The sequence below is a fragment of the Colletotrichum navitas genome (genome assembly GCF_030913465.1).
Source record: "Colletotrichum navitas strain CBS 125086 chromosome Unknown LY79scaffold_1, whole genome shotgun sequence".
NCBI classification, from domain to species: domain Eukaryota; kingdom Fungi; phylum Ascomycota; class Sordariomycetes; order Glomerellales; family Glomerellaceae; genus Colletotrichum; species Colletotrichum navitas.
Genome location: NW_026850547.1, coordinates 297,266 through 323,549, shown reverse-complemented (window position 1 = coordinate 323,549; position 26,284 = coordinate 297,266). Strand labels below are relative to the sequence as shown.

The window sequence follows — 26,284 nt, the reverse complement described above, 5'->3', positions numbered from 1 at the left end:
GCGGATTAATCCGTCTGCAGAGGAACAAACAAAGGCTGACAAGAGTCTTTCATGCCCACCACTTTCACTCACCTGTCTCGGCCGAGACCAGGTACAACTTCTTTTCCAAGATTGCTGAAATATCTTCTGGAAACCCTATCAGAGAGAGCGGCTAATATCTCCTTAAAAAACATCGCATTCCAAGACCAACCAATTGGCTCAGGGTTTCCCCTTCCTATAACGACCGGCCGAGTGAGCGGGCGAACCGAGGACCATGCGCAGGCCGTCCCCTCGTGCGCGTGATGCCAACGCCATTGAATATACACCCCCACCTTCAAGACCACAAAATGAAGGAACAAGAAAAACTTTGAAGACTGCACCGGCCGCCTCTGCGCTGGTATACTGGATGTGCGGGCGTCCGAACGGAGCCGATGGGAGCGCGGAGCTTGGGTGGGCACACGGAGCAACTGGCGGCTCCACAGTGTGCCCGTGTTGGCGGGGTCATAGTATGGTGAATTCTCACGCCGACCGAGGCCAACAATGAGGTCGAGTCAAGAATCGACGCCGCGAAACAAAATCTTGCATCAACTTGGCCATTTTCGTCTGTCCGCCTTGACTTCAGAGGCCGTCCTGCCCGCCGACCCCCGTTGGTTCGGCGCCGTTGTTGCCCCAGAGCGGGACTAGAAAGACCCGAACCGGGGCGCCGGCCCCACAAGGTTCTCCCTGTGCGTCGGGAGGGCCCGGACGCTGGATGACACGAACCGTCCGATGGACGATACGTCTTATGAAACCAGAGCCAACAGCGCCCTGAGCGTCCTGCCTATCTACGCAACGTTGACGCATGACGGCCGGGCCTCTTTGCCGGTTGGGAAGGGGGGTGGTGGGAGTGAGAGGGGGCATCGAAGAACCACTTACCCCGGATTCTCACTCTAAGCCGCTCCCTCCCGCTGCGCAACTGTTGCAGCCGAACCCAACGCCCATAAGAAGCGGGAAGGAGGAGATAAGGACATCGGGCGACGTGACTCTCGCGCCCCCCCCCCCCCCCCCCCCCTCCCCCCCAAAAAATAACCAAAGTCGATAACCGGGCGTCCCCGTCCACCAAACCATAAAACATTCCTGTTAGTCATCCGTGTCAACAGCTACCGTCGTCATCATCATCATATCGGCGGGGGAAGATCGGCATCAGCAACATCCGTCCGCGACCCCTAGTGAACTATGAACACAGATCCCGTCGCTGAGTCACACGCCATGAGTTACAGCAGTCAGTGTGTTTTTACGATTGCCTCGTGAGCGGAGGATTGATCACACGTAGCCCTCCCTACCAGCGCGTAGCACATACAGTAAGGCAGGAAGGGCCAGTTCCCGATCGTAAACTCCCCACGAGCCGCGAGAGATCAGGCTTTTTTTTTTTTTTTTTTTTTTTTTTTACAACAAAACCTACGTGCCCATATCGCTTGCTCCGAACCACCAGAAGCCGCCGGTGCGTCGGCGCGGGCCCTCAAGGAAACCATCCGCAGCCTTTCCGGCACGCACGCGGGCAGACAGGCAGAGAGGGAGGGATTGGGGGTTGGCGGACAGACTCTCTCACTTTGCTCTTTACTTTCACATTACTCATTGCATCGCCTTTGTAACCGCGCCGAAACCACACAGATACCACACGAGTCCAGCCGACCCGAGGCTTCAAGTTAGCCTCGCCGACCAGCACAGAAAGCATCGTGTTGGGGTTTCTCGCTTCCCTCAGGTTTTGACTTCTGCCTCAATGCAAGGCACCCGTCCATCGAGGGGGATAATGGGACGGGGAGAGAGGGGGACGGGAAATATTACTGATGTTCTGGATCGACGTTCCGGCCGATCAAACACGTCAAGATCGTGGTTGCCCATTCACATGCTGGCTCGAACCTTGAGCTAAATCTACACCCGTAAGGGTTGCGCTATCCGAGACTATGGCTTTCACGGTCGGGCCGAGCCAATGTCCATGTGCAGTGGTGACGGATGAGTGGATTTTTCCCTTTCCCAACGAGGAAAAATTCTGTACTTCTTGGACTACCCTATATGTCGTCCTGCTATCATCACATACTTTGGTCAAAGGCGGGGGTTGAAATATGTACAGGTGTAATTATAGTCCCGTCTGCCATACTCGTTGCTGAACGCAGCCCTCTGCTCATTGGGGACCTCTTGTGCCCACAAAACAGGCTCTTGCTGTCTAATTGATAACTCAAAATAACGCCATTTGCCATGGGTGTGAAAGGGTCTTCACGCTTCTCATTTCATGCCGGAAGTGGTCGGAAAAAAAAGAAGGCAGGTGTTGCTCAGAGCACGAAAACGACAGCGGCGAAGCCCGCGAGCATCAGAGAGATGGATACGCCACTTGTGTAAGCCGCACCCGGGAAGGGCACAGGTTTCGGCGAGACAGTAGCAGCGGGGGCGCAGCCGGTAGGACCGGGGGTCGTGAAGGTGCAGTTGTCGTGCGTGTCGGGCTTGGTGACGAGCTTGAAGTTGGCGCAGCTGATGCGTGTCTTGTTGGCGAAGTGGAAAACGAAACTGCGGTTGCCGAAGAAGGAGCCGGGGCCCTCGGCGATGGAGATGTAGGAGTCGGTGTAGGTCTTCTCATAGTCGGCGGTGACGGCACCGTGCTTGCCGCTCAAATCGCCGACCTGGCACGTCTCGGGCTTGGAGGCGTCGCAGGGCGGGACCTCGCCGCGGATGAAGGGATCTAGGTGGGCGAGGGTCTTGGTGCAGTTCCCGTCGGCGGGGACAGGGTCAACGTGGATGTGATAGGCTGGTCAGGATGTTAGCATAACAGTCGAGTGTATGCCATGCCGCCTTGGGTCCAGAGACTTACAGAAAGGGCCGCCCTCGTTGGGGAGGTTGGAGAAGCGGACCATGAACTCAACACCCTTGCCGTCGGGGGCCGTGATGGCGACGATGGAACCTTTGACGTTGCCGTTCAACGAACCCGCCTTGAAGAAGGGAGCCTCGGGCAAGATAGCCTCGTACACAACACCAGGTGGGTTCGACACGATGAGGGCATCGCCAAGCTCCTACGTCGAGGCGAGGCAGTGTCAGTCAACAACACTAAAATAAAAAATAAGAACGCCATGTGAGGAGTGGAAAGCGACATACGCCAGTTTGGGCCGCAACATGGCCGAATGCCGCAGCAGCAATGACGGAGATGATAGAAGAGGCCTTCATTTTGTGATGTTGCAAATCCCTTGGGCGCTGAGAGACGGGCTTGGATGGATGAAATGTAGCAAGGCAGGAGCAGGAAGGTGTTGATCAAGGGAGGGCATAGGAAGCGGACGCCGAGGTGAAGATGGGAGGGATTGGGAGGTTCTTAAAAGAGCAATAGCCGGCTGGGATGCCCACAGACCTGGTAACGATCGATCTGACTATGAGTTGGCGATGATTAGTGACTGAAGGCCGAAGACGGAATGCTAATTAATGATGGTCTGCGAGGGTGGCATTCCTTATATGGCCCCCACACGCACCCACACCGAGATGTGATGAGGATGGGACTAACCAAAGACCCCAATATCGCCCGCAGCTTTGGCAAACATAGGCGGTACCTATGTCATCGGCAGAGTGAACACACAAACACACACGCGCCCCCCCCTCAATTTGCGTCAAGTCTGGGTGATCAAAGGACGGAACGAGAGCTGAGAAGGGGGAGTTGCAACTTCAGATGCTTTGATCCATCGTGTACATGTGCTACCAACCAGATAGATTGTAACGGCACGTAGCCGGGTAGCGCCTGCACATATTACCTTTACCTAACACACATACCTTACCTTCCGTACCTTAGCCAAGATGCTGTTGGTGGCAGTAGCGTAGGCAGCGCGGGAAGAATGTTTCTCGCAAGGTAGGTAGGGCACGGGTAAAATACCGGTGCAATTTGGTCAGCGGCCAGTGAGTTAAGCCTATTTCAGCATACATTATGTCAGCGCCTACAAAAACAATATTCTGACCCTACTGACCAATGAAAAGGCCAAGATTCAGAAAGTTACATAAAGTTAAAAACTCTTTAGATTCAAGTAATTTAAAGTTAAAGCAAAATAGAGGTAACAGCTATAATTTAAAAATTTATTATATTATATAACCCCTTTAATTAAAGTGTAATACTCTTATTATAATAGTAAGTTTATATATATTACTATTACTCTTTAAAGGTTAAATATAAGGGCTTAATTTTATAGATTATAGGTGTCTATTAGTAATAGTAGATTTATAGTAAAAAGGGCGTTTTTTATATAGGTTATAGACGTAGGTAGTAGTAGCAGTAGCAGTGGCAGTAGCAGTGGTAGCAGTGCCTTCCAAAATAGGCTTAACTCACTGGCCGCCAACCAAGTTGCACCGGTATTCTACCTGTACCCAGGTAGGTACATGTCGAACCTTCCATTCAAGGGGTGACCCTGTGGGCCCTGTGCGACTGGGGGAGAAGAGACGATGAAGGACAGGAGGGGCGGGGAGTGGGAGCAGGAATGATCGAGAGCATGTCAAAGAGACCGGCCAGGATATCCCTCTGGCTCGAGCTGTGATAGGCAAGCTTAACGTTTTGAACTCAATGACGGCGCCTGTCTATCCGCCTCGATAGCCAGCGGACCTTTACTCTCCGGGCACCTCGGTTACGAACGCTCACCCCATCCGCCTCTCTGTATTCTGCACACATTATCTCTCTCTCCCTCCTTACACAAACATGCACACACTGGTTGGAAGGGGGCCAGGCATTAACACCGAGGCTTTTGGTAACTGAGCTGCAAGTGGAAGTTAAGGAGGAAAGAAAAGAGCCCGCAGATCACGGAGGACCAAAACCCCTGGTTCAGCCCGACTGGACATAGCACCCCTAGTTGGGGGCTGCGTGCCTGGCTCCGTTGGCCGCATCCAAGACCGAGATCGGGTTTGCCCCGGGTTACTGCATGCCAGCCGCCAAGAAAACAATTTATTTAGGCGGCTGATAGTGTCTGACTTTGTTTCCCCATGTGCTTCTGCACTGCGCCACCTGAGAAACAAGCCCGTCATACACTATTACCCGCGAAAGCAGTCCCTGCCAACGCAGAAATACCTACGCATGCCAGGGTCTGGACGAGACAGGCCAACAGTCATCCTAAACCCAACAGCGAGCACAGCACAGGACAGGACGGACTCGGGGGCTTGGTCAAAAGGAATGCGGATATAGATAGCTGCGCTTTTCGGAAACGCATGCAGGTGGCCGCCTGAACGGGCGAGGCAAGGCAAGGCTGACTGACCGACGAATCCACCCGTGGATAAAGAAGTGGGAGTAAGTACAAAGGCCATGCAGTCAATGAATGGTCCTGTATCCTGTTTTCTGTTTTCTGTATGCCAACCCAACAGGCCAAGGAGGGAGGGAGGGCTACCTGGCCTGTTGGTTCGGGTCCTGCTGATAGTCACGGTACCTAGACGACGTCAGGAGCACGGGGTGGGCAACCTCGACAGATTTGCTCAGACGCTGCGGCCGCATTGGGCGTGAGACGGGGCTATGCGATGGGATGCGATGATGATGGGACGGATGGGAGAGAGATCTACTACCACCAACCAAGTGTGATACGAACACAGATGTGTAGGTCTTCGTAGAGTGGAACATGGAGGTGGGGCCAGATCTCCCGGCATCGCTTCAGCTTCAGGCCTCTATAGAACAAAAACTTGGGCGGCAGGCTGCAGCAGGTGCCAACCTGCCCCCATATCTACCCGCCAACACGAAATAGCGCGCCGCTCATACCCTGGGAAAGGCGAGCAACTGTCGCAACTGTGCCGCTGCATCCAAGCGCGCTGTCTACTCCGCTCAGATGTGACGACTTCTTTCTACAAGGGACCCATATCCATCTTGTTTGTTGCCTTGGTTGTGACCAAGACGCCAACCGCAGCCCACGATCATGGTCTGCACAAAGGGAATCGCAGCCGAATAAACCCCTGTGGAGGTGAGGGTCTCTACTTTTTCTTTCTTTCTTTCTTCTTCTTCTCTTCTTTTTCTTTTTGAATTATCTGGAAAGCTGCATCGCCTAACGTAAAGTTCTACCCGAAATCATGTTCCATTTTCCACATGTTTCCAGGAACGGTAATCCATCGGAAAGCAACGTCCTTTGACTGTCCTGCTTACTGCGTAGGGCCAAGCCAACTGGCACATAATGACCTGTCGAATTCCACATCAATTCGTTACCACCGCTGTCCCCTCCCACTATAATGATGCTTCCATTCCAGCTGCTCCCGCCAGCTCGCGAGCAGCAGAGTGGCCTTCGTTGTCACGCCTTGGCCAGGCACAAAGCATCCTCCGACAGCCAATCCACGGCGCAGAGATGCCGTGTGGGTGCCCATCTGAGTGGGATCTGCGGATCTTCCGTCCCTGTGTCGCTCCGCTAATTTGTTTCTAATAATTGCATGTCGCATGCTATTATTGACTCACCCATGTTGCCATGCGCGGCCGTTGTGGTTGGCTGACGAGGGTTGAGTGCCTTGCCCAGCCGAGGGGCAGCGTTGCTAGCGCTGGCAAGCCGGGAATTCTGGGCGCCAGTGCCTTGCAGATCGCTTGCGACTCGGCGAGGCTCGATTGAGCCCTCCGGTGCCGTCACCGCTTGCAAGCCTTAGGCTTGCCGAAATGTTGCCTTGACAAGTCGCAGACAAAGTCTGGTCGTGGGATGTTGCTCCGACGGTTGAATTGGCATGGAAACCACAGATGGCCATGTCCTGGCTTGTGTTTTAAGAGCGAGCCCGCCTGCTATGGGCACGATCATCACTAGCTAGCGCACGTCTGCCATGCTTCTTCAGGAGATAAGACGTTGAGGGCATAGCGAAATTCGGCTGGCAACCTCTGCACAATGTCCAGCTCCAAGGGAGCCACTCCTTCGTCCTATGCTGTCAGAGTGGGAGCCTGTCCAGGGCACCCTTTCGATATGCAGCATTGGCGGCTATCGTCCGGACAAACAATCGGCACCTCTGTGCCATCATCATCAGAAAGTTGACCTGCCTGCCGACATGACGAGAAAAATCGATATTTCGGGAAATAGTCGCGGAGCTAAGGGGTGCCATTCCTCTTTTGGGGAACATTCGGAGAGGCTCCATATCACGGCTCAACACCTACTCTGCGTCGAGTGATGGTGTGCACTGTCGACGTTTCGCTAGAGCATATGTTGGGCCCGAAGACAGGAAAATCCCTCCGTCTGGGAGATGGGCCACCCGTCTGGGTCAAAGACGCTGTTTCAGCATGTCATATCACCGCCCAAGCGACGAACTCATCAGTCCGTTTGCTCTCATTAGGCCTGCTCAAGGTGTGGGCCACCCGGGAACCGACGCTGCGTTCCGTTTCCTGTCAGGCAAACAGCCACATCGAGTGACACTGCCACCTCTCGAACGGTCATTTCTTGGCATTCCATCCCTCGTGCAACCGTCGGACGTTGGAAGAGCCTCCCATTAATGACATGGCATCGTCTGCCAGTGTCAGGTGACGGTTGGCTCGTTTAGCTCAGACAGGCCTCGGGCTCGACGTTGGCGTGCCGAACCTCACCGCGCCCATCGACAACTTGGATACTTTTGGCGCTGTGTCCACTCGGATAATCAATTTTTGAAGGGCACCTGCCTGTGGTTTTTCTACGTTTATATTGTCCAGGGCTACTGCAAGACAGGTGTGTTTCAGGCCTCAAGAGTCTTGGGCAGACGAAACTGCTCGCCGACCTTCCGGATATTAAAGTGATTATGGTTCGCACATGTCTAATACCGCTTGCCGTTTGTATGGACCTGAAGCGTCCAGGGGCCGTAGCTGCTGGAGGCCATCGTGTTGTCCAGCCGCATGATGCACCCGAAGAACGCTGCAGTGAACGAGACAGCAAGATGGGAGTTTGCGGGGACGGTCCGATGCGCCTTCGTACCCGCAAGGGTTGATCTCCGTCTGGTCCTTTCCAGTGAGGAATTCGGGCAGGCTGAATGGAAAATTGTTGACCTTAGGCGCGCGGAATGCGATCCTAAATCCTGAGCTGCTTGAGTGTAGAGGCGACTTTGTCGGTAGCTGCACAATGAAGGCCTGGGCGGGAAGGTCATAGCCAGTGGTAGATGGACTTCGGGGAAACAATTTCCCTCTGTTTCGACATGTGGCTGGAGCTCCCCCAGCCTGTGGCTTGCCCTCCAATATTGGCCTGGCCGTTCAGGCACAATAATTGGACGTCACCGAACTGGTGTGGAGCTTGGCGACAAAGCAACATCATCGCGAACATTACTCCACGAAGATTACATATCCATCACGAAGAGCCAGGCTTGCATCTCCAGCACATCACACATATCAACCGGGAGACAAAGCCTCCGTCGAATAAGCCGCAAAAATGAAGCCCGTCGTGAGCGCCATGCAAGCATGGCAATGGTACGCCCCCTTCCGAGATCGAAACCCTTTGGGGGGAATGCTGCAAATGCTAACTGCTCGTCCGTGTCCACAGCACCGTCATCTCCGTTTTCGCCATTGTTATCCTTGGAGTCCTCGGTGTTCTGTTCAATCAGAACCACCCCGAGCTCGTTGGTAGCGAGGATGACCCTAAAGATGGCAGCGCTGTCGCGAGCACCATCTTTATCTCTGTGCTGATCTACATCGTACGTTTAACCATTCTTGCTACGCGCGCGTACACGGAAATCCATAAGGATGATATCCCTCTAACTGTGCGGCGTAGGGCTTCTTCATCTTCTGTGGTCTGCAGGGCCTCCTTCACGTCCGCGAGAATCGGCGAGGCGCGATCGCATTGTAACGATATAAGAGAAGGGAAGAGAAATGTATGGCATCGAAAGACATAACGGTTTCCTGGCGTTCGGCATCATGTTGGTTTTTGCGCGGGTCGACTCGAGTCCGCATTCAGTTGAGACGGCTTCTGCGTCTGAAGAGGGTGGGAGATAACGTTACCCAGTGGAGGCTGGCCAAGGTCGCACTTGGGACAGGGCGTACTGCATCATTGGGCGACAACACTGGTTTCGATGTACGAGATTGAGAGGCTCGCGGGGAGTCGGGTATATAATAAGCGGTTACAAATTCTTGAGGAAAGGGTACGCAAAGGGATCCTTTACAAGAGGCCTCAGGTCCGCTACCGAAGCGTTGACTTGGGTTGGATCGCCATTCGGTGTTTGAAAACACATTGATAGACCCGGGCGCTCGCATGTAAACAGGTCAACAATTCATCAGGTTCCGTCCATGAGATGCGTAGAGGTTGTGAACAATATGTAAAACTTCGTTCTAGCTTAATCGCGGTACCCAATGAGCAACGCTGAGGATAAGGACTTGGGTGGCCTCGATACATGAGGGCCCACAGTCTGCCAGGCATCGTTCGGTCATGGGAAAGTATGACAAAAGAAGGTGCCTCGAATACCAAGGCATTTTGTGATTGCTTCTCGACAACCAAACTCACGTCAGCCAGTGCATCACTCCCGTCACGTCATGACGTATACTCCCACAATATACCATCTTGATCAATCTGGGAATCGCCAATGTGACCAAACGTGATGCTCGTCCGCTCGTTCACCTGCACCCGCTCTTTCATCTTCTCCTGCCTCGGCCCCTTTCCTGGTCTAGGATCACTACCAAAGGTAAGCACTGTTGGATCTGTTAAAGTCCATCTCCACGAGCTTTTCGTTCATTGGTAGGTCCGTTTTGTATCTCCTCTGAATCATCGTTGGAGGCTATTGAGGTTGATGACATGTTGTGAATTCTTGTGCGACGTTCTTTTGTTTCCGAACCTTGCAAGCTGTCGAGCAATCGCGATGCCGTTTCGGGTTTGTCCCCTGTTCATCTCTTGCTTGGAAAAGTCCCCAAAGTGACGCGTAAGTTGTCTCCCTTCAGCTCTTTGGGGAGATCCGCCGATCAGCTAAGAACACTGGTGCAAGAGGGCAGCTATGCCAACCCCTCTTGACCGAGAAAACCAAAGTCCAATCGACCAGCGTTAAGACTTGTTGAGTGCTCTATGAAGATGTATGTAGAACTTCAAGGATTCGTTAACCGTACTAGCCCGACTATGGGGTGTGATATAGGTAGCACCGCAACATGCGAGGACACACAAAAAAAGGGGGGGGGGGGGGGGGGTTGCCGGAGTTTTCTGTCCAAGATTAGCCATTCCGTTGCTCAAAGTAGATACCAGCCTCAACCGGACTGTTGAGTCTGGACTCTTTGGTCTTTCCCTGAGGTGATTCGAACCTCGAGACTGGTAAAAATACCAGCGGATCGCAACCAAAAGTGATGTACATGACGATCACGGCCAGAACCATTGCAAGGAAGTACGCCAAGTGTCGCAGATACACGCGACCGGGAAATGCTAGCGGGGAGGAGCAGAGCAGCGGTAGGCATCATCACTCTTAGCCATGAATAACCATAACGAAATGGCTGGATCGGAAGACTGCCGACGCTCGCCTCCTATCCAATGAACCACTCCCAGTAGCACGACGTACCGCAGATGTCTGAGGACGCCCCCGAGACGTCACAAGACGCCTGCAAGTCCAGAAACAGCCCGAGGAGAAGCAAAGCTGGTGGTAGCAATATAGAGACGGCTACTTATGTCAATAAACACATCACAAGCATGTACACTTCTAACAGGGCGTCATATAACTCCGACGGCGCAGTGATACGTCCGTAGGGCTCTTATGCCAACCTGCCGCATGAAATCGCCAAAAGATGAAACACCCTAAGGCGGCACCAAATTTCCATCAAATGATTCAGAAGTAGATCTTGGGTCCCACATCTAGAGATTTTAACATGAGCTGCGCAGGATCGTGAGGCTGTGGCCAGCAGCAGTTCGTGGGGGTCGTGGCCCACGGTGACCTCATGAAGGACGCATGTTGTCACGTTGTGATTCAGCGTCGCTAGGCACAGTGGCTTCCGGCGTTTGTACTTGAAATGTCTTCTGACATCGAAGAGGGAAAGGGAAAAAAGGCGGAGCAGAGTATTATCCAAGTGACGCGGACATGGCAGAAGGCATCATATCGTTTTGGGGGCGTTGAGAGGACTTGGCGAGAAGAGTGCGAATGAGTGGCTCACTCATCGTTCAAGGCCCTGTTGGAGCTTGATTTAGGACGGGGTCAAGTGGTTGATAGACACTTTTACTTGGTTTGTGGGTATTTCATTATTCAACTTTACCTATCTCTCCAATATTTCTTGGTAGCCGTTAAACATTGCTAAAAAGGTATTGTCGTGGCTTTTGTTAAGTTCGCAGCCGCCCTCTCAAGCTTGAGAATGATCCCGAGTTCGTTGCGACCTTTACGCCGATCAGAATGTCTCGGGCGCTTCTACACATGGTGCTATAAAGCGGGAAACATTACAGACAATGTTGGTCTGGTCACGTGGGCCACTGCCAGCCAGATATCCAGCCTCTTCACCTTGCCAGCCAGCAGTCCTTTTCCTCTAGTTACACATCACTAATATCAATAGATATTGCCTTGTTACTTGCCGCCACCCACATTACCTATAGGTTATAAGCCTAGGCCTCTACCTTTTCTGACGCTATTAAAGCTATTTAGACCTTTTTTTTTTATAATAAATATCCTTATTAATTTTAACTATAATAAATCCTTAGGGATTTTAACTATAATAAATATCCTTACTAATTTTGTATAACTAACTAGTGCTTCTGCCTAGTTAGGCAACTATAACAAGGATTTCTTACCTTTGCTATAACAAGGATTTTTTACCCTTATAATAACTATAACAAGGATTCTTACCTTTATAATAATAAACACCTATTATAACAAAGGTCCTTTGCCTTTACTAATTAACTATAACTATAGCTCCTATTATATTTTACCTTACTAGTCTTCTTATTCTCTATAGTAAAAAGAACTATTACTACTAGCTGCTTACTATTAAGGCCCTTCTTAACAAGGACAACCTTTTTAAGTATACTAAATTTAATATCCCTACTTTTGCTAATAACTATAAGCAGTAGCAGAAGGCCTAAGCCTTAGCCTATAGCATTATTATTAATAGTATTAGGCCTATCCTTTTTTGCCTTAAGGGCTCTAGTTAGACCCTTAAGGGCTACTACCCTTATAAACTTATAAGTAAGCTTAAAACTATTATCCCTTAGGTGTCTAATAATACTATTATTAACCTTATCTATAACTATAGACGCCTTAACGTTAATAACTCTAAGGATCTCTTTAAGTATCTTAAGACCTTTTATACTATAAGCTAGAGTATTAATAGACTTATTATTAACTAGAAGGCTATATACTTCTACTTTCTTTTAAACTTAATTTATAATAATAGTACCCTATTTAAGATCTTTAACAAGTATACTACTATTAAGCCTTAGGAGGCTAACCTCTAAGATCTACTTAATAACCTCTATTATAAAGCTAACACTATTAGCTCTATTATAGCTAGTAAGGCTACTCTTATTAAAGTTAAGGCTAAAGATAGTATTATATATACTTATTACAGTGTTAACTATACTAGCAGCAAGTGTTATTTTACCTATCTAGAGCTTATCCTTATTAATTACCCTTACTATAAGGAGCTTTATAAAAAGGCCTATTACTATTACTGCACTAATGCCTACTAGGACAACTGCCCTGCCTCTGTCTTTATTAGAGGTGCTTTTAGCGCTCTTAGAGGATCTTCTATTACTAGATAAGGCCATATAAATACAGTTTTAAGGGGAGGATTTACATTACTTAAGGGGAGGATTTATGTATGATAGCAGTCTAGCCAGGCAGAGCTAAGGGGAGGTGTTAGTCTAGTCACGTGGGCCACTGCCAGCCAGATATCCAGCCTCTTCACCTTGCCAGCCAGCAGTCCTTTTCCTCTAGTTACACATCACCAATATCAATGGATATTGCCTCGTTACTCGCCGCCACCCACATCACCCACAGACAACGAGGAGAACTGATCAATGTTGTTGCATTGGAGACTCGGACTCGGAAGTATATAGATGTAAGAACGGCCTCGAAAGGCGGTTACTTTTCAATGCGATAACAGGCCCGTTTCACCGAACTTCTCATAATAGACGGAAAACATAGGTCGGTTCCGAGTTTTTGGTTATTCTTGAGTCGTCAATTCATTAGATATCATGTGTAGTCGAGATCAAGCTACCTAGCTAGGACATGTACAGCTAGCTTCCACTGCCTCAAGACAGTACACTCTCAACTCCAGAATTCACCTTTTATAATCTGCACATATGGGCAAGGCAAATGAGAAAACACACAGCGCATCCACAAAGTGGGATATCAACTGCACGTCGCCCTACGGCCAGGGACACCTGTGCTGTCCGACTTCTCCCCTTCATCGCCTGCAAAACACTCGGTCGATGGGAGGGAAGAGTCCTTGGACTGCGACAAGATGTCGATAGTCGTCCGGACGTTGATCACCGGCCGATTGGTCGAAGCCTGAGGCTCCTGTACGTAGTCCCTCTGTCCGAAGTCAGAAGACGGCTGCGAGCCGTCGTGCTCGGCGTCCTCGTCTCTCTTGTCGTCTCTAATCTCGGTCTGAACTGTCTTTCTCAGTTCAATTTCCGAGCCCGTGTCGGGCAGAGTTTGATCAATGTCGTAGGACGCCCGTTCCGTGTAGTTGAAGCTGTCCAACTTCGCCGCTCTGGCGCTGGGTATTGGTAGCTCCTTCTTTCCATGAGAGTCATCTGATTTAGCCCAACCTGGCCCCGAACGGCGGGAATCCTTTCCCTGGCTGCCCCATCCAAAGCCCCAGTTTTGGAAGAGCGGCCGCAAGCTGGGCACCGTGGCCGCGATGATTCCGAGGGAAGGTTCCATGACACTCCAGATGGCGACGTCGCTGTCGGAAAAGCATGATTAGTATGAGCGGACGGCTACGGTGCGCTGAGCTAGAGGGGCTTACATTGTCTCGTAGAGAAAATCTGTCGAAATAGCCAAGTGCCTGACATAAGGTATACGGACCATGAGGGCGACACCGGCGCTGCAAGAACGTTAGCAAAGATGTCCAAAGTGGGTTATGTCTAGCGGGTTCAGCTCACATCATGCCCATGCTCAGGAGAACGGCAACCAACGCCTTGGTACGTCGGTTGAGTTTGACGTCCCACAAAAGGGCGATGGGCAGCAAACCCATACACCAGTCTGATGTGGCCGAGATGACGCTGTGGGCAATGGTAGCGTCCGGGACGATGTTGAAGTTGATGCATGAGCCCTTATCCCCGTACAACTGTCTCCAGAAGTAGGACGGCGGCATGCACTGGAATGTCATGATGACGAAGAAGGCGATCGAGATCATCCAGATAACGACCATGTTGGCGTAGATGATCCAACGGTGGTATTTGTTGACGGCGATACGGAGTAGCAGCAGGGCAATCGAGGTCCGAATCGCCAGCGTGATCGGGGAGTACATGACTTCGCAGATGTACCACCCTCTCAAAGATACGGCCGCCTCCTCAATGGTGAGGTTTTGGACGTGCTCCCCGGTGGCGCCATAAGCGACTCCATGAATAGCCACGGCCCCGTATCCCGTATAACCAAGCTATGTGAAGGCGTCAGTCGTGGTTCAACAGTCTGGGAGGCTGGACAATGGCCACTTACCATCGCGCCAAAGATGAGCCAGTCGTCTAAGGCTATGCTCTTGACGATGAATATTTTGACATACGCCCTCGCCAGGACAAATAGGCCAGCGATGATGACGAAGACCATCTGGACGACATACAACTCCATGCCCCGGTCGTCCTTGCGTTGGCCATCTCGTGTGTGTAACGCGCTGTCCATGGTGTAAAGTGTCAATAGAGATAATCAGTCAGAATGTCGAAAATATTGTCCGCAATGCCTCATGACGGCGAATGGCTGGAACTTTATGCACTAGCCAGCGCGCTCACATAGGGCCGCAACACCATGTACCGCCAGTCGTCTGTCAAGAAAAGGAATATCCCCCCCTGGTGGGGTATGCAGTGTTAAGAAAAAGAAATGCGTTCTTATCGTCTTATTTCTCCACGTTTGAACAAAGTTCATATAAGTATCTTTTTCTGGCATATCACAACGCTTTTGATTTGAAAAACATTCGGGGCTGGTGGCCGCGCCCGCTGTTCCGAGGTTCAGTTCGTCGGAAAACAGCGTGTTGACTGAAATTTCGCCTTGGCAAAATCTCGTTCAAGAAGCAAACATCTCCACACAGGTTACCCACCTCCCTTGATCTCTACGCCGCACTTATTCTGAGTGAAAAGGTCTACATAGATATCGGTAGCTTATAGACAAAGCTGGTTACCCTGGTCTACTTACTGGCTCAGCGGTTGGCATCGATGGAGAGGGGGGAGATTCACTGCTCTCAGAGACAACCAGAAGAGAGGCAGGTCTCGCTGCCGGGCGCGGAGTACTGGAGTCGCTTAGAACATCTGAAAATACACGGGAGAATCTGCCGATCGACAAGCACCTGTGATGTGTTGTCTCTGGCTGCTCCATGGTTCTTATTGGTTCAACTCCATGCCATATATGTTTGAGGGATGTGAGCCCCCGGTTGTTTGGGGGGGGATATCGGGGCAGCCTGCCACGACCCCTATCAGAAATTGCACAATATCATCTGCTAGGGTTCAGATCACGTACCTCCGTCCATGTCAACGGGCACGTATGTCGTACGATCGATTGCAGAGCAGGAGAGCAAATCTGTTAACATAGGCGTCGGGAGGAAGTACTCCACTATTATGAGTGCAAGGAGTGGATAGTTGTGAAAATACTCTCGTTCGCAACGGCTGTATTCGTATACGTAAGAGGAGCCACCAACCGCCCAGTTCGAACTTCCCGCGGCGGGATCTCCAGTTGCCGGGCCTTGGAGACGAGGTAGGCCCATCGGCCGACGACCACGACCACCTAAGCCCCACGGAGAAACATGCCCAGACTGAGCCGACGCAGCTTGGCTGGCCTGTCAGTTCAAGTGTGGAGGCCGGGCTGGTAGGATCGGATTATGGCCTTGCCATGACCGGGACGTCTTGAGGGTATCAGCAAGGGCGGAGAAAGAAAAGAAAGTTGAGGTAGGGGTGAAGTGGAAGATGTCCAACAAGGACGGACCACTTTACTAGGGTGGCACAGGCTTAAAGGAAGTGTTAGCAGCAGGGATCTTGGCAGGACTCGCCAATCAATGAAGCTCCGGCGAGATGTCAGGCACTTCACCCCAGCCGCCGGGGCACAGCTGCAATGGTTCCGGACGCTTGACAGATATTGCGGTGCTGTTTCAATGTGACATACTAGTGCCGGGCGCCGTCAACAGGCTCGCGTTGACAGGGCATGGCGCACATGAGAGCCGGCAGAAGTATTCGCGTGTACCTTCTTGAGCACGGAATGGAGCTTGTCGCCCTTCATATCGTGCCATATGCAAGGCGCATGGGACATGCGGCGGCAGATCAATCTGTCAGATAGTCTTGGACTGACGGTCCATAAAGTAAGCAATGCTTACGCTTTGTGTCGTGCCTCAGGGCTAGTGCCCAGACCGACCGCGTGGGGCCAGTCTACACTAGGTCAAGTTTATGGGCGCTGACAACGTTGAGTGACAGAGCCACCCGCATAACAAAAAAGATGGCCCACGTTAAGTACTTTCTTACACTCCATTTACCCCAAGACTATTAACAAGTGTTTTTCTTTGTACAAATAAGACCAAAATACATAGTTGGAATATACAGAAAACATACTTGATATAGGACAGGCTCGTATTGGTCTCAATTAATTTTAATCAATTTGTATAGGTCGACCTAGTTATCTCTTTAGTGTTCTGCTATTTGTAATAGTATGGGTAGTGTCAACGTGGGCTATTTTTTTGCCATGCAGGTGAGAGCTTGCTGTGACATACGGAACGTTTCTTTTCGAGTTCAAGCCTGACAACAGTTGGATGGAGTCGTGGAGATGCGCTCAAGGCGGGTGACAAATGACTTGTGAGCAGTTTTGTGGCCACAGACCTTCTTATCTGTTCCCAGCATACGGAACGTTTCTTTTCGAGTTCAAGCCTGACAACCGTTGGATGGAGTCGTGGATATGCGCTCAAGGCGGGTGACAAATGACTTGTGAGCAGTTTTGTGGCCCCAGACCTTTTTATCGGTTCCCAGCGACCGTCCGCGGCCCTTTTTTCGGGCTTTGGTCATATGAAACTATTTGCCCTCCATGTGATGCCTACCGGCAGTTAATGTCTCAACGCTATATTTCGGGAGAGGCTTGCCAGCCACTCTCGAGACACCCAAGGCGTGGCAGGAATGTCTCACGCTATCTTGCTGCAGGCTCGCATCGACGGGCTGTGGTGTTTCTGAGAGAACATGACGGGAAGGTGTAGATAGGACATCTATAGCCGCCGTCTCCAAGACTGGTTAGGGATTATTTGCCTATCGATAAGGTTGAATGCTCTCGGAAATGCAGTCGAGCAAGCGATGCGACGGCAAGAACAGTTTCCGGCTTTCACAACTGTTCGTGTGTCGTGGCAGCAAAATTGTCGACTTCGGAGCTTTGCCTCGAGTAAGAAAAAGAAAGTGCCTAGAGAGGGGCAAAATCATGCCGGTGCTTGCATGAGCATCGGCTGGCTCGTGTGCCCGGGAGGGGGGAGGAGCAGAGCCAGCGGGGACGATGGATTGAGTGGAGCCTGAAACAGCGTGGCATACATAGTATGAAAAAGAAAGGAACAACCGGCAGGGTCACCACTTCGGCGTTGTAGGACCTCCGCGTCGGGCATAATCCCGCCACCACGAGATGTCAAATCGGCACGAAACGCGGGGCTTGCGTAACGGGCGGCCGGCAATGGGGGTGGGGTCCGGTTTACACGGCATGCACAGACCACAAGCCCGTTGTCTCCGGACTTGTCGCAGCAGTCACGTGCAAGCCGTCATTGCTTGCCACCGGAGCTGTGTCACTGACTTGGGCTGCTTGTCTGCCGAATCAATATCATTGGGATTGACATTGAATCGGCAGTCGGTGAGTTGGGATAGGTGACACTGTCTGTTCCCGTAGCCAGGTTGGCCAAGCACGGGTCGCTGCCGGGCGGTTGGGTCCGGACTTTCGTTTGAATGCAGAGAATCGAAATTGTTGAGTGCGATCAGAATACCGAGAGCTGCATGGCTTCTGCATGGCTCCTCATTCTGCAAGCTCGACCAATTATCAAAGTGTTCATGACGGAGGGAGGAAGCAGCGGCTGGGCCCAGGCCTTGTGATGCTATCTCTGATTGCGGTCACGATGACGTCGTTGATGAGGTAGGCAGGTGGGTAACTCGTCTGCCTAGGTACATACCTACCTGAGGTGGTGTACGCACTTTCGTTCGCTCAACTTGACGACATACCTATACTGACAGCTTAGACTTCTTTTCTGTCCTAGCTTCAATCTCCGTGACCATTAAAACTCTCCTCACCCACCCTGAACCAAAGTCTTACTTCTGAACCTTCTACCATCCACCACAATTAAGTATACCAAACACATCATGACTGATAAAGGACAATTCGAAGAGGGTATGGTTATCCCTGCCCTTTCACTGGCCGCCCCCATACGATGGTATACTGACAAAAGTGTCAGGCTACAAGGTGCCGGTGACGGATCAAAAGTTCCCCGGCAAGGAGGGGAAACTACCCGTCACTCCCCTGTTCGACCGAGTCCCGACGCCTGATGGCGGCTCCAAGTTGTACCAGGCTGCTGGCAAGCTTGAGGGGCTGAAGGCTATCATCACCGGTGGCGACTCTGGCATCGGCCGTGCCACAGCAATTTTGTTCGCTATGGAAGGAGCCGACTCGTTGATTGCATACCTCCCCGATGAAGAGGAGGATGCCCAGGAGACCAAGAAGCGTGTCGAGGACTACGGCCGCAAGTGCTACCTCGTCGCGACCGACATCACTGATCGCGCCAATTGCCAAAAGATTGTCGACACAGCGCTGGAGAAGCTTGGCGGCATCGATATTCTTTTCAACAACGCTGCATATCAGATGATGGTTGAAAACATCAAGGACCTGAAGGAGTACGTATACCACCCACCCACTCTTGACGTTGTCGTCGGTGCGGGGCTTGAATTCTTCTAACACCATTGAAGGGAGCAGTGGGTTCACACCTTCAACACCAACATCCACCCGATGTTCTACCTGGCAAAGTACGCTTTGCCTCACATGAAGAAGGGATCAACAATCATCAATAATGCGAGCATCAACGCATACATTGGCCGACCGGACCTATTGGATTACACTTCAACCAAGGGCGCCATCATCTCCTTCACCAGAGGGCTGAGTAACCAGTTTTGCGACAAGGGGATCCGTGTCAATGCAGTCGCCCCAGGGCCGGTCTGGACGCCGTTGATTCCCGCGACCATGAACGAGGAGGCTCAGAAGCAGTTCACGAGCCCCATCGGACGCCCGTCACAGCCCTCTGAGATTGCGACCTGCGTCGTCTTCCTTGCCTCTACCGACAGCGCAAGTATCACCGGCCAAACTATTCACTGCAACGGGGGTGTTATTGTCAACGGTTAATTTAAACCTGATATTGGAAGTTTGATGGCGGTTGAAGGCATGTAACAGTAGTAATTAGCTAGTACGACAAGCACGATGATGCATGATGAATGAAGCTGCACGTGCCCTCCGGATACCAGGGCCCTGTTGCTCTCGTCGATGATGCCCCGCATAAGCCCAGTCTCATACCATCTTAAGCTGTGCGACTGTGTAAAATCATCCATTCCAGTCAATTGTCTTGGGAGGATTTGTTACATTGATGGTCTGCCTGCCTGCCTTTAGCAAACATGCCACCCGTGCGGCTGTTAAATCACAGACAGCTCAGCTCTCCAGCAGGTCATGGATAGGCCCAGAGCTAGGCCAACAACCCAGGGGAACCATACGGCAGCGCTAACCGCAAGTGGGCAAGTGGGAAAGACACATTGATGAAACAGGGGGCCTGGGGTGAGATGGAGCCAATCATGGACGGCCGAGGACCTGCCAAAGAGGGGCGGAGCGTGCTGTGCATGAACTGCATTTCCATTCATATATGCGGCTCCTGATGCATGCATGCCCGTCGAGATTGGAGAGAATTCCCACTGGACTGCTATGCCGAGCCTCTTAGGGTGACGGGTTACCTACATAGGCATGATGTTTGTTTGCTGGCTAGAACATATCAACACCAACCAACCAGCTGAACCCCTTATCCTCATTCTCATTGTTGATACAAGGTATCTGTCTGTTTGGTTTTATGGTGGATACTTATCTCGGCGGGGCAAACTAGCATATGCGCCGCCTCCATCACCCCGTGATTGGCGTTGTCAACCAATGTCTGTGTGGCAGGTAGATCTGGCACCATGTTATGTTGCCAACCCAGATACGAGAAACTTGGTCGCGTACATGTGTTTCCTATTTCAACCTACGTACCATCCCTTGTCGATACGCAGATACAATGCTGATCCGGGAACCATACTCGCCTGGCTACTAAGGAACTACGGCAATGGTCGGTCGCGTTGGGGTTGGTTCAAGACCGGTCCCATTCTCTGCGACGCCTGGAGACATTGGCAGGTGCCAGATCCTTTGTCTTTCTTTGGATTGGGTCTTTTTGTGTACCTGGAGAGTTAGGCAGCCAATGGCAAGCTAATCCCAAGTCTAGGCTGGGGGTACTGGGTCGGGTCCCCAAGATGCAAAGTAGTGTGTACGCGCAGCTCCCACGTGTTGCCCACAGACTCCGTAGACTTCTAGAGTATCGTAAGTACTCACTACCTGGAGCCTTTTCACTCCCCTCTAAAAAGTGTCGTGCTTTCCCCTTCCCTGATGCACCCTGTCGCAGGGCCCATCCCTTCATTTTCCTTCTCCCCCTTCCAGAACAACACGTTCAGTCCTCCTGTTTTGGGCCGAGCCACCCACATCTTCTCCATCTGTTGTTTTTCTTCTTCCTCCTCTTCTCTTCCTCTTCTGTATCAAAACGAACCTTGACAAGTTGTCCAGGACACTGTCTCTTTTTTTTCCCCTTTTAGCCTGCTGAGCTTTGCTCCCTGACAGCTTGAACCCCTCGAGCCGTGCATGTTAGCAGCTGCAAAGGACTCCACCAACATCGAATAAACGAACAACCAATTCCGCGCCGCATCTTGTCGCATTCACAAGATACCCTTGGCTACGATGGCCGCCACGTATAAGCAGTTCCTGGCTGCGCCCAACTCGTCGTTGCTCGCTCCGAACGCGACCCTCTACTACATCACCACGACCACCACTTACAGTGGCCCTAGCGAGATCATCAAGCATCTCAACACCCTGCGCAACCAGGTCAAGAAGCACAAGGAGGAGGTCCTGGATGTTGTCGAGGGTCGTGATGCTATCGCCGCCGAGGTAGACACCACTCTAGAGTTCGTCACCAGCGGAGGCGTCTACCTGCCCGGCCTGGATGACAACTTCCTGGCCGACCGCACTGTCTACCTTCCTATTGTTCGTACTGCCCCGCCCCCCCAAGACACCTGCCACCTGACCCAGCTGACACCTCGCGCCACAACAGATGCATGTTGTGAACTTCGATGGCGACGGCAGGATTACACAGATCAGACAGACTTGGGACCAAGGCGCCCTCCTGAAGCAATGCGACATCATTGGCAGGTCGGGCCGAAACTGGCCCATCCGGGACAGCACCGAGCAAATCAAGCTCATCACCAAGGGCTTGAAGGCCACTGGCAAGGCCGACACTGCTCCTGACACCAACGAGCTGATCAACCGCACACGCGGCAGCTCGACCAACGCCCTCCGCGACCCGCACGCCTCCCTCTCCTTGTTCGCGCCCAGAGAGCAACAGGCTGAAGAAAGCCCCCGGGCTGTCGTGTCACCTTATGCGGGCACACGACCGCATCAACGGTCTATCACCGACATTCTAGGCAATGCCGAGCTGGAAGAGCCAGGCTCTCCTAGCGCAGGCCGTGAGCGCGACGCGTCGCCCAGCAAGTTCGTCGCTCCCAAGAGCGGCGCCGGCAAGAACTTCCAGCCCAGTCGCTTGTTTGACGCTGATGAGCACGCCCATGTGCCCGACAGTCCCGAGCAAAAGTCACCCGAAAAGTTCTACCGGCCGAACCCCAAGAAATTCCAACACTTTGACTTCGCTGACGGCTCTGACCCGCAAGATACCCCCAAGCCCGCCGAGGGCCGTCCCAAGCCCAGCAAGCATGACAGCAGTTGGTCTTTTGACGATTTTACAACCCCGCAGAAGATCAAGCCTGGCAAGACGCAGCGCGCACAGGATGTTCGCCATTGGGACACCGACATCAACAACTCGGCAGTCAAGCAGACTCCGGTTGCACGGGTGGCCCAGGTGAAGGGCCGCCGTGATGCTGAGGCCCATTTCGACTTCGAAGACGACGGCCCAGCGGTCACTCCCCGACAGCCGGGACGACCCAAGGGCGCTGCACACAACGATGGTCTCCACCTCTACGAGAACAACCTGTACAGTGAAGATGGCAAGCCTCTTCCTGCCGACTCGGACCGTGCTCTGGGCAACATCACGAACCTGAATCACCGTCAGAAGGACTTCGATCCTCATTTCGCCATGGAGGATAACTCGCCTAACCACGCCGGTCAACAGGGGCGGGCGGCGGTCAGCGACTCTCGCAAGAAGGCGGTTACCCAGATGAACTCCAACTGGGAATCCTACGACGAGTCTCCCGCGTCGCAGAAGGAGAACAGGCCCGAGGCGCAGAAGGGCCCCGGCAGCGGCATCCACATTGCCGGAGACGGCATGGGCTCGAAGAAGACTAGAGACGATAAGGATGCCGAGTCGAAGGGTATCCACATTGCCGGCGACGGCATGGGCGGGAAGAAGGGCACCAACCGAAACTGGCTCTACGGCGACGCCGACGAGGAGGAGCCTATCAGGGCCATTCCGCCCAAGGGTGGTGGCATGACGGCGGCCCAGAAGAGCTTCTGGGACTTCTAAACACGATCGCCTCAGGCCTGTGCTTGTGCTGTGCAGCACTCTACGCCCCAGCAGGGCCTGGCATTTCTTGATTGTTTTGTTACGACCACGTGTCTTTGACACGCTGCCCATGAATCACGGGAGCGACTTACTGCTGCCAGAACTCTACCTGTTCTCCTCTCACCTGCGGACCCACACTCGAACCACTGCGCGATCGGAAGCAGCTCTGGAAAGACGCTTTTCTGGCTCGATACAATTGGATGTAACAATGCTGTGCTACCCCTCCGCGGGCGAGATGATGAGATTAAAGTTGTTTTTGGATTAGGGGCGATAGGAGAGGATGCTGAGGGAAAAACATAGGTTCCTCTATTATCTTATTGTGTACAAAGCCCATGATATCCAACAGACCGAAAACCTATTTTTTTTATCTGCCTGGTTTTGGCCACGACAAATCCTCCAGTAGGCATCTGGTGCTCGCCGGGAAACATGCGAGCTGCGTGGCACTGACTGTTTGCGTGCTGTCACAGTGATGTAGCCGGCCACCGTGAGTGAAACTGGCCGTCGACAAACAAGGGCATGTATCAAAGGCCATGCCGCCCTCCCTTAAAAAACAGGTACATGGCTGACGGCTGATTGAGCAAAGCGTCACGAGCTAGGCCAACCAACGGATCGGTTACCGGGAGTCTCGGTTGTCGCTACTCAATATCTACCACGTCTGGGCTGCGGATCGTGGATCGCTATGGAGCGGGAGAGACCGGTGACGGCCCCGCCTCACCTCCTTTGTATAAGCATCTGGTTTCCCGCTACTCAGAGAACTCGCTCACTCGACCACATCTGGTCTCTTGGTCGAGACATGCCCAACAAGTATGTAGCCCGTGTCCCGCACTCCCTCCCTGAATTCTCAAACCACAAGAGAAATATATCCATACTATTCCCACCCGGTAAATCCAAACGCCACGCTCACTGTCCATCACTTTATCGTATTACCCAAAGGCGAGGAGGGGAAGACAAATGAAAATGAAGAAAAGGGGAGAGAAAGAAAAAGCATGTAGTTTATACACTACTCGCCGCCTGGGCTCAGCACAAGACGATGTCGCCCCGCGCGCTCATCAGCACAGGAACTTGTACACGCGCTTCCACGTGGGCCACGACTGCCGCTCCTCCTGCTCCTGGGTGACGAGGATGCCGAGGTTGAAGTCGCGGCGGCCGGTGCTGACGTCCATGTCCTTGACGCGGACGATGGTAGTGCGGAAATAGAACTTGTGGACGACGTACATGATGACGACGATGGGAAACGCGGCGTAGCGCAGAAAGAAGTTGCGGACGACGGCCTCGGGCTCCCACTTCTCCCAGCCGACGGGGAAGGCGCCGACCCAGAACTGGGCCACGAGCACGAGGAGGTTCATGATGAGGCCGCACCAGGATCCCACGACGCCGACCTGGGAGCGGAAGGCGAGCTCGTGCAGGCCGTGGCCCTTGAGGGCCCAGGCGCGGCGGAAGCGGATGTGGCAGAGGCAGATGGAGGCCCAGGTGAAGACGGACGAGAGGCCGGAGATGGCGAGGAGCCAGTCGAGGACCTGGTCCTGCTGCTCGAGGTCGGCGAGATAGGCGATGAGACCGACACCGCCGGCGAGGCCGATGGCCATCAGGGGGCGGCCCTTGCGATCGACGTAGGAGAGGAAGCGCGGGGCCTGGTGCTGGTCCGCCAGGGCAGCGAGGGTGCGGGAGGAGCCGAAGACGGCCGAGTTGCCCACGGAGAGCACGGCGATGAGGATGACGGCGTTCATGACGGAGGGGAGGACGTCGATGCTGGCGTTCTCGATGGCGATGACGAAGGGGGACGTGGTGGCGTCGACGGAGGTGTCGGCGCCCAGGAGGCGCTCCTCGTTGTAGGGGACCAGCAGGCCGATGAGGGTGAGGGCGACGACGTAGAACAGGGTGATGCGCCAGAAGACCTGCTTGATGGCCGTGGGCAGCGACTTGCGCGGGTTCGCCGTCTCGGCCGCGGCGAGGCCGACCATCTCGGTGCCTGCGAAGGCGAAGGCGGCCGTGACGAAGACGCTGCAGAGGCCCTTGAGGCCGTTGTGGAACGCCCCGGGGTCCTGCCAGTACCGGCCGCCGATGTATCCGGAGTCGGGGGTCCCCCCGCAGTTGAGGACGATCCCGAGCAAGCTTTCGGGCGACGGCGGCGTTAGACGCGGAGACAAGACAAGGCAGACAGACACGGGGCCGGAGGGTTTAAAAAAGAAAAAGAAAAAGACTCACATGAAGCCAATCACGGCAATGATTTTGATAATGGAGAAGATGAATTCGGCCTCTCCGTATCCCTTGACGCCAAAGAGGTTTATGGCAATGATGCCGGTGAGGAAGATTGTGACGAAGATGGCCTTGGTAATGTTGGGGTCCCAAAACGTTATCGTGATGGATGCCGCAATGATCTCGAGCGGGAGGACGGTCAACCACTGCAAAGCGTAGCTGTACACACAAGAGACGTTAGCCCGCATGGAAGACGGCAGGCGGGTTGCGCTACTCACTTCCAGCCCATGGCGAAGCCCCACGAGGGGTCCAGGAACCGCGTCGAGTAGGCCGAGAACGAGCCGGCCACGGGGAAGGCAACGGCCAGCTCGCCGAGGGCCTGGCAGGTGCAATACAGCATGGCGCCCACGAGCGAGAAGGCAATCAGCAGCGAGGCGGGTCCGCCGACCTCGAGAGCCTGTCCCGACGCCACGAACAGCCCCGTGCCGATGGAGCCGCCGATGGCGATCATCTGCAGGTGCCTGCCCTTGAGCTTCCTGCTCAGCAGCGAGTTGGAGGTCTGCAGGTTCGCGAGGCGGATGTCGTAGTAGTGCACGCCGTTGGGGACGCGCCCGTTGCCCGGTTCCAGGTCTATGGACGAGTTGCTGTTCGACCTGTGGCGGCGGCGGTGGTGGCGCATATTCTCCGTCATCTGGCCCGGGTCGCGCTTGAAGCTCTCGAGCACGCGGGCGAAGACGCCCGGCGCGGGGCTCGGGTCGTAGACCGGTTCGCGCCGCATGCTGTAGCTGCTCCCGAGGGTGAGGGAGTCCTCCTTGACCTTGATGGTGCTGAGTTCGACGTCCTCATTGTACGGGGCCATGTCGTTTCGCAAGTTCAGGAAAGCGGCCCGTGTTCTTCTCTCGCCGCTGGTCGCACCCGGGAGGAAATGGCAAGGGTTTTTCGGGTCGTACGTATGTCGATTGGCCGGTGGTGGGTTGACGCCAATCGGTTCGCAAGAAGGAGAGAGATCGAGGGCCGTTTCGCTCTCTCTCTCTCTCTCGCTCGCTCGTTAAGCCGGGAAACCGCTCTTTAGTTGTCGGTCAGCTCTGCGAAGGAGCGCATGCCTGTCCGTGAAGGGGTATGTATTCTGGCGTCGTCGGAGAGCGGTTGGATGGTTCGACGGCTCGAGGGTCGCGTGATTGCGTCTTTGGCTGCTGGGTGTGGTCGTCGATGATGGGAGTGTTTTCCGGCAATCCAAGGTTTCACCTATCCGTACTTGGCAGGACGGACGGT

The 26,284-nt window shown here is 53.2% G+C and overlaps 6 protein-coding genes across 6 annotated transcripts; 3 read left to right on the top strand and 3 right to left on the bottom strand.

Annotated features, from left to right (window-relative positions):
• Window positions 1-2,288: 2,288 nt before the first annotated feature.
• Window positions 2,289-3,171, bottom strand: LY79DRAFT_664414 (superoxide dismutase; the record flags this gene model as incomplete). Its single annotated transcript, XM_060562882.1, has 3 exons — window positions 2,289-2,758; window positions 2,822-3,020; window positions 3,103-3,171. 3 exons carry the CDS (start codon window positions 3,169-3,171, stop codon window positions 2,289-2,291), a joined length of 738 nt encoding a protein of 245 aa, XP_060420515.1.
• A 5,006-nt stretch (window positions 3,172-8,177) lies between these two features.
• On the top strand, window positions 8,178-9,190 carry LY79DRAFT_698675 (uncharacterized protein). The gene is made up of 3 exons (XM_060564875.1): window positions 8,178-8,338; window positions 8,412-8,562; window positions 8,640-9,190. Exons 1-3 carry the CDS (start codon window positions 8,301-8,303, stop codon window positions 8,712-8,714), a joined length of 264 nt encoding a protein of 87 aa, XP_060420514.1. The 5' UTR covers window positions 8,178-8,300; the 3' UTR covers window positions 8,715-9,190.
• A 3,980-nt stretch (window positions 9,191-13,170) lies between these two features.
• Window positions 13,171-14,664, bottom strand: LY79DRAFT_585667 (uncharacterized protein; the record flags this gene model as incomplete). The annotated part of the gene is made up of 4 exons (XM_060560526.1): window positions 13,171-13,729; window positions 13,793-13,870; window positions 13,929-14,425; window positions 14,485-14,664. The coding sequence occupies 4 exons, from the start codon at window positions 14,662-14,664 to the stop codon at window positions 13,171-13,173; spliced, it is 1,314 nt and encodes a 437-aa protein (XP_060420513.1).
• A 3,671-nt stretch (window positions 14,665-18,335) lies between these two features.
• LY79DRAFT_503766 (short chain dehydrogenase) lies at window positions 18,336-19,365 on the top strand (the record flags this gene model as incomplete). The annotated part of the gene is made up of 3 exons (XM_060553433.1): window positions 18,336-18,363; window positions 18,428-18,863; window positions 18,936-19,365. The coding sequence occupies 3 exons, from the start codon at window positions 18,336-18,338 to the stop codon at window positions 19,363-19,365; spliced, it is 894 nt and encodes a 297-aa protein (XP_060420512.1).
• A 1,620-nt stretch (window positions 19,366-20,985) lies between these two features.
• Window positions 20,986-22,777, top strand: LY79DRAFT_574441 (uncharacterized protein; the record flags this gene model as incomplete). Its single annotated transcript, XM_060559595.1, has 2 exons — window positions 20,986-21,288; window positions 21,356-22,777. The coding sequence occupies 2 exons, from the start codon at window positions 20,986-20,988 to the stop codon at window positions 22,775-22,777; spliced, it is 1,725 nt and encodes a 574-aa protein (XP_060420511.1).
• Window positions 22,778-23,865: 1,088 nt separating this feature from the next.
• Window positions 23,866-25,871, bottom strand: LY79DRAFT_664409 (amino acid permease; the record flags this gene model as incomplete). Its single annotated transcript, XM_060562881.1, has 3 exons — window positions 23,866-24,928; window positions 25,022-25,231; window positions 25,291-25,871. 3 exons carry the CDS (start codon window positions 25,869-25,871, stop codon window positions 23,866-23,868), a joined length of 1,854 nt encoding a protein of 617 aa, XP_060420510.1.
• Between the last annotated feature and the right edge of the window lie 413 nt (window positions 25,872-26,284).

Excerpts from the sequence above, each read along its gene's own strand:
- LY79DRAFT_698675 (XM_060564875.1), top strand. The coding sequence starts at position 8,301 with ATGAAGCCCGTCGTGAGCGCCATGCAAGCATGGCAATG. Across the intron at positions 8,339-8,411 it reads GCCATGCAAGCATGGCAATG|CACCGTCATCTCCGTTTTCG; the intron begins GTACGCCCCCTT and ends CCGTGTCCACAG. Across the intron at positions 8,563-8,639 it reads TCTCTGTGCTGATCTACATC|GGCTTCTTCATCTTCTGTGG; the intron begins GTACGTTTAACC and ends TGTGCGGCGTAG.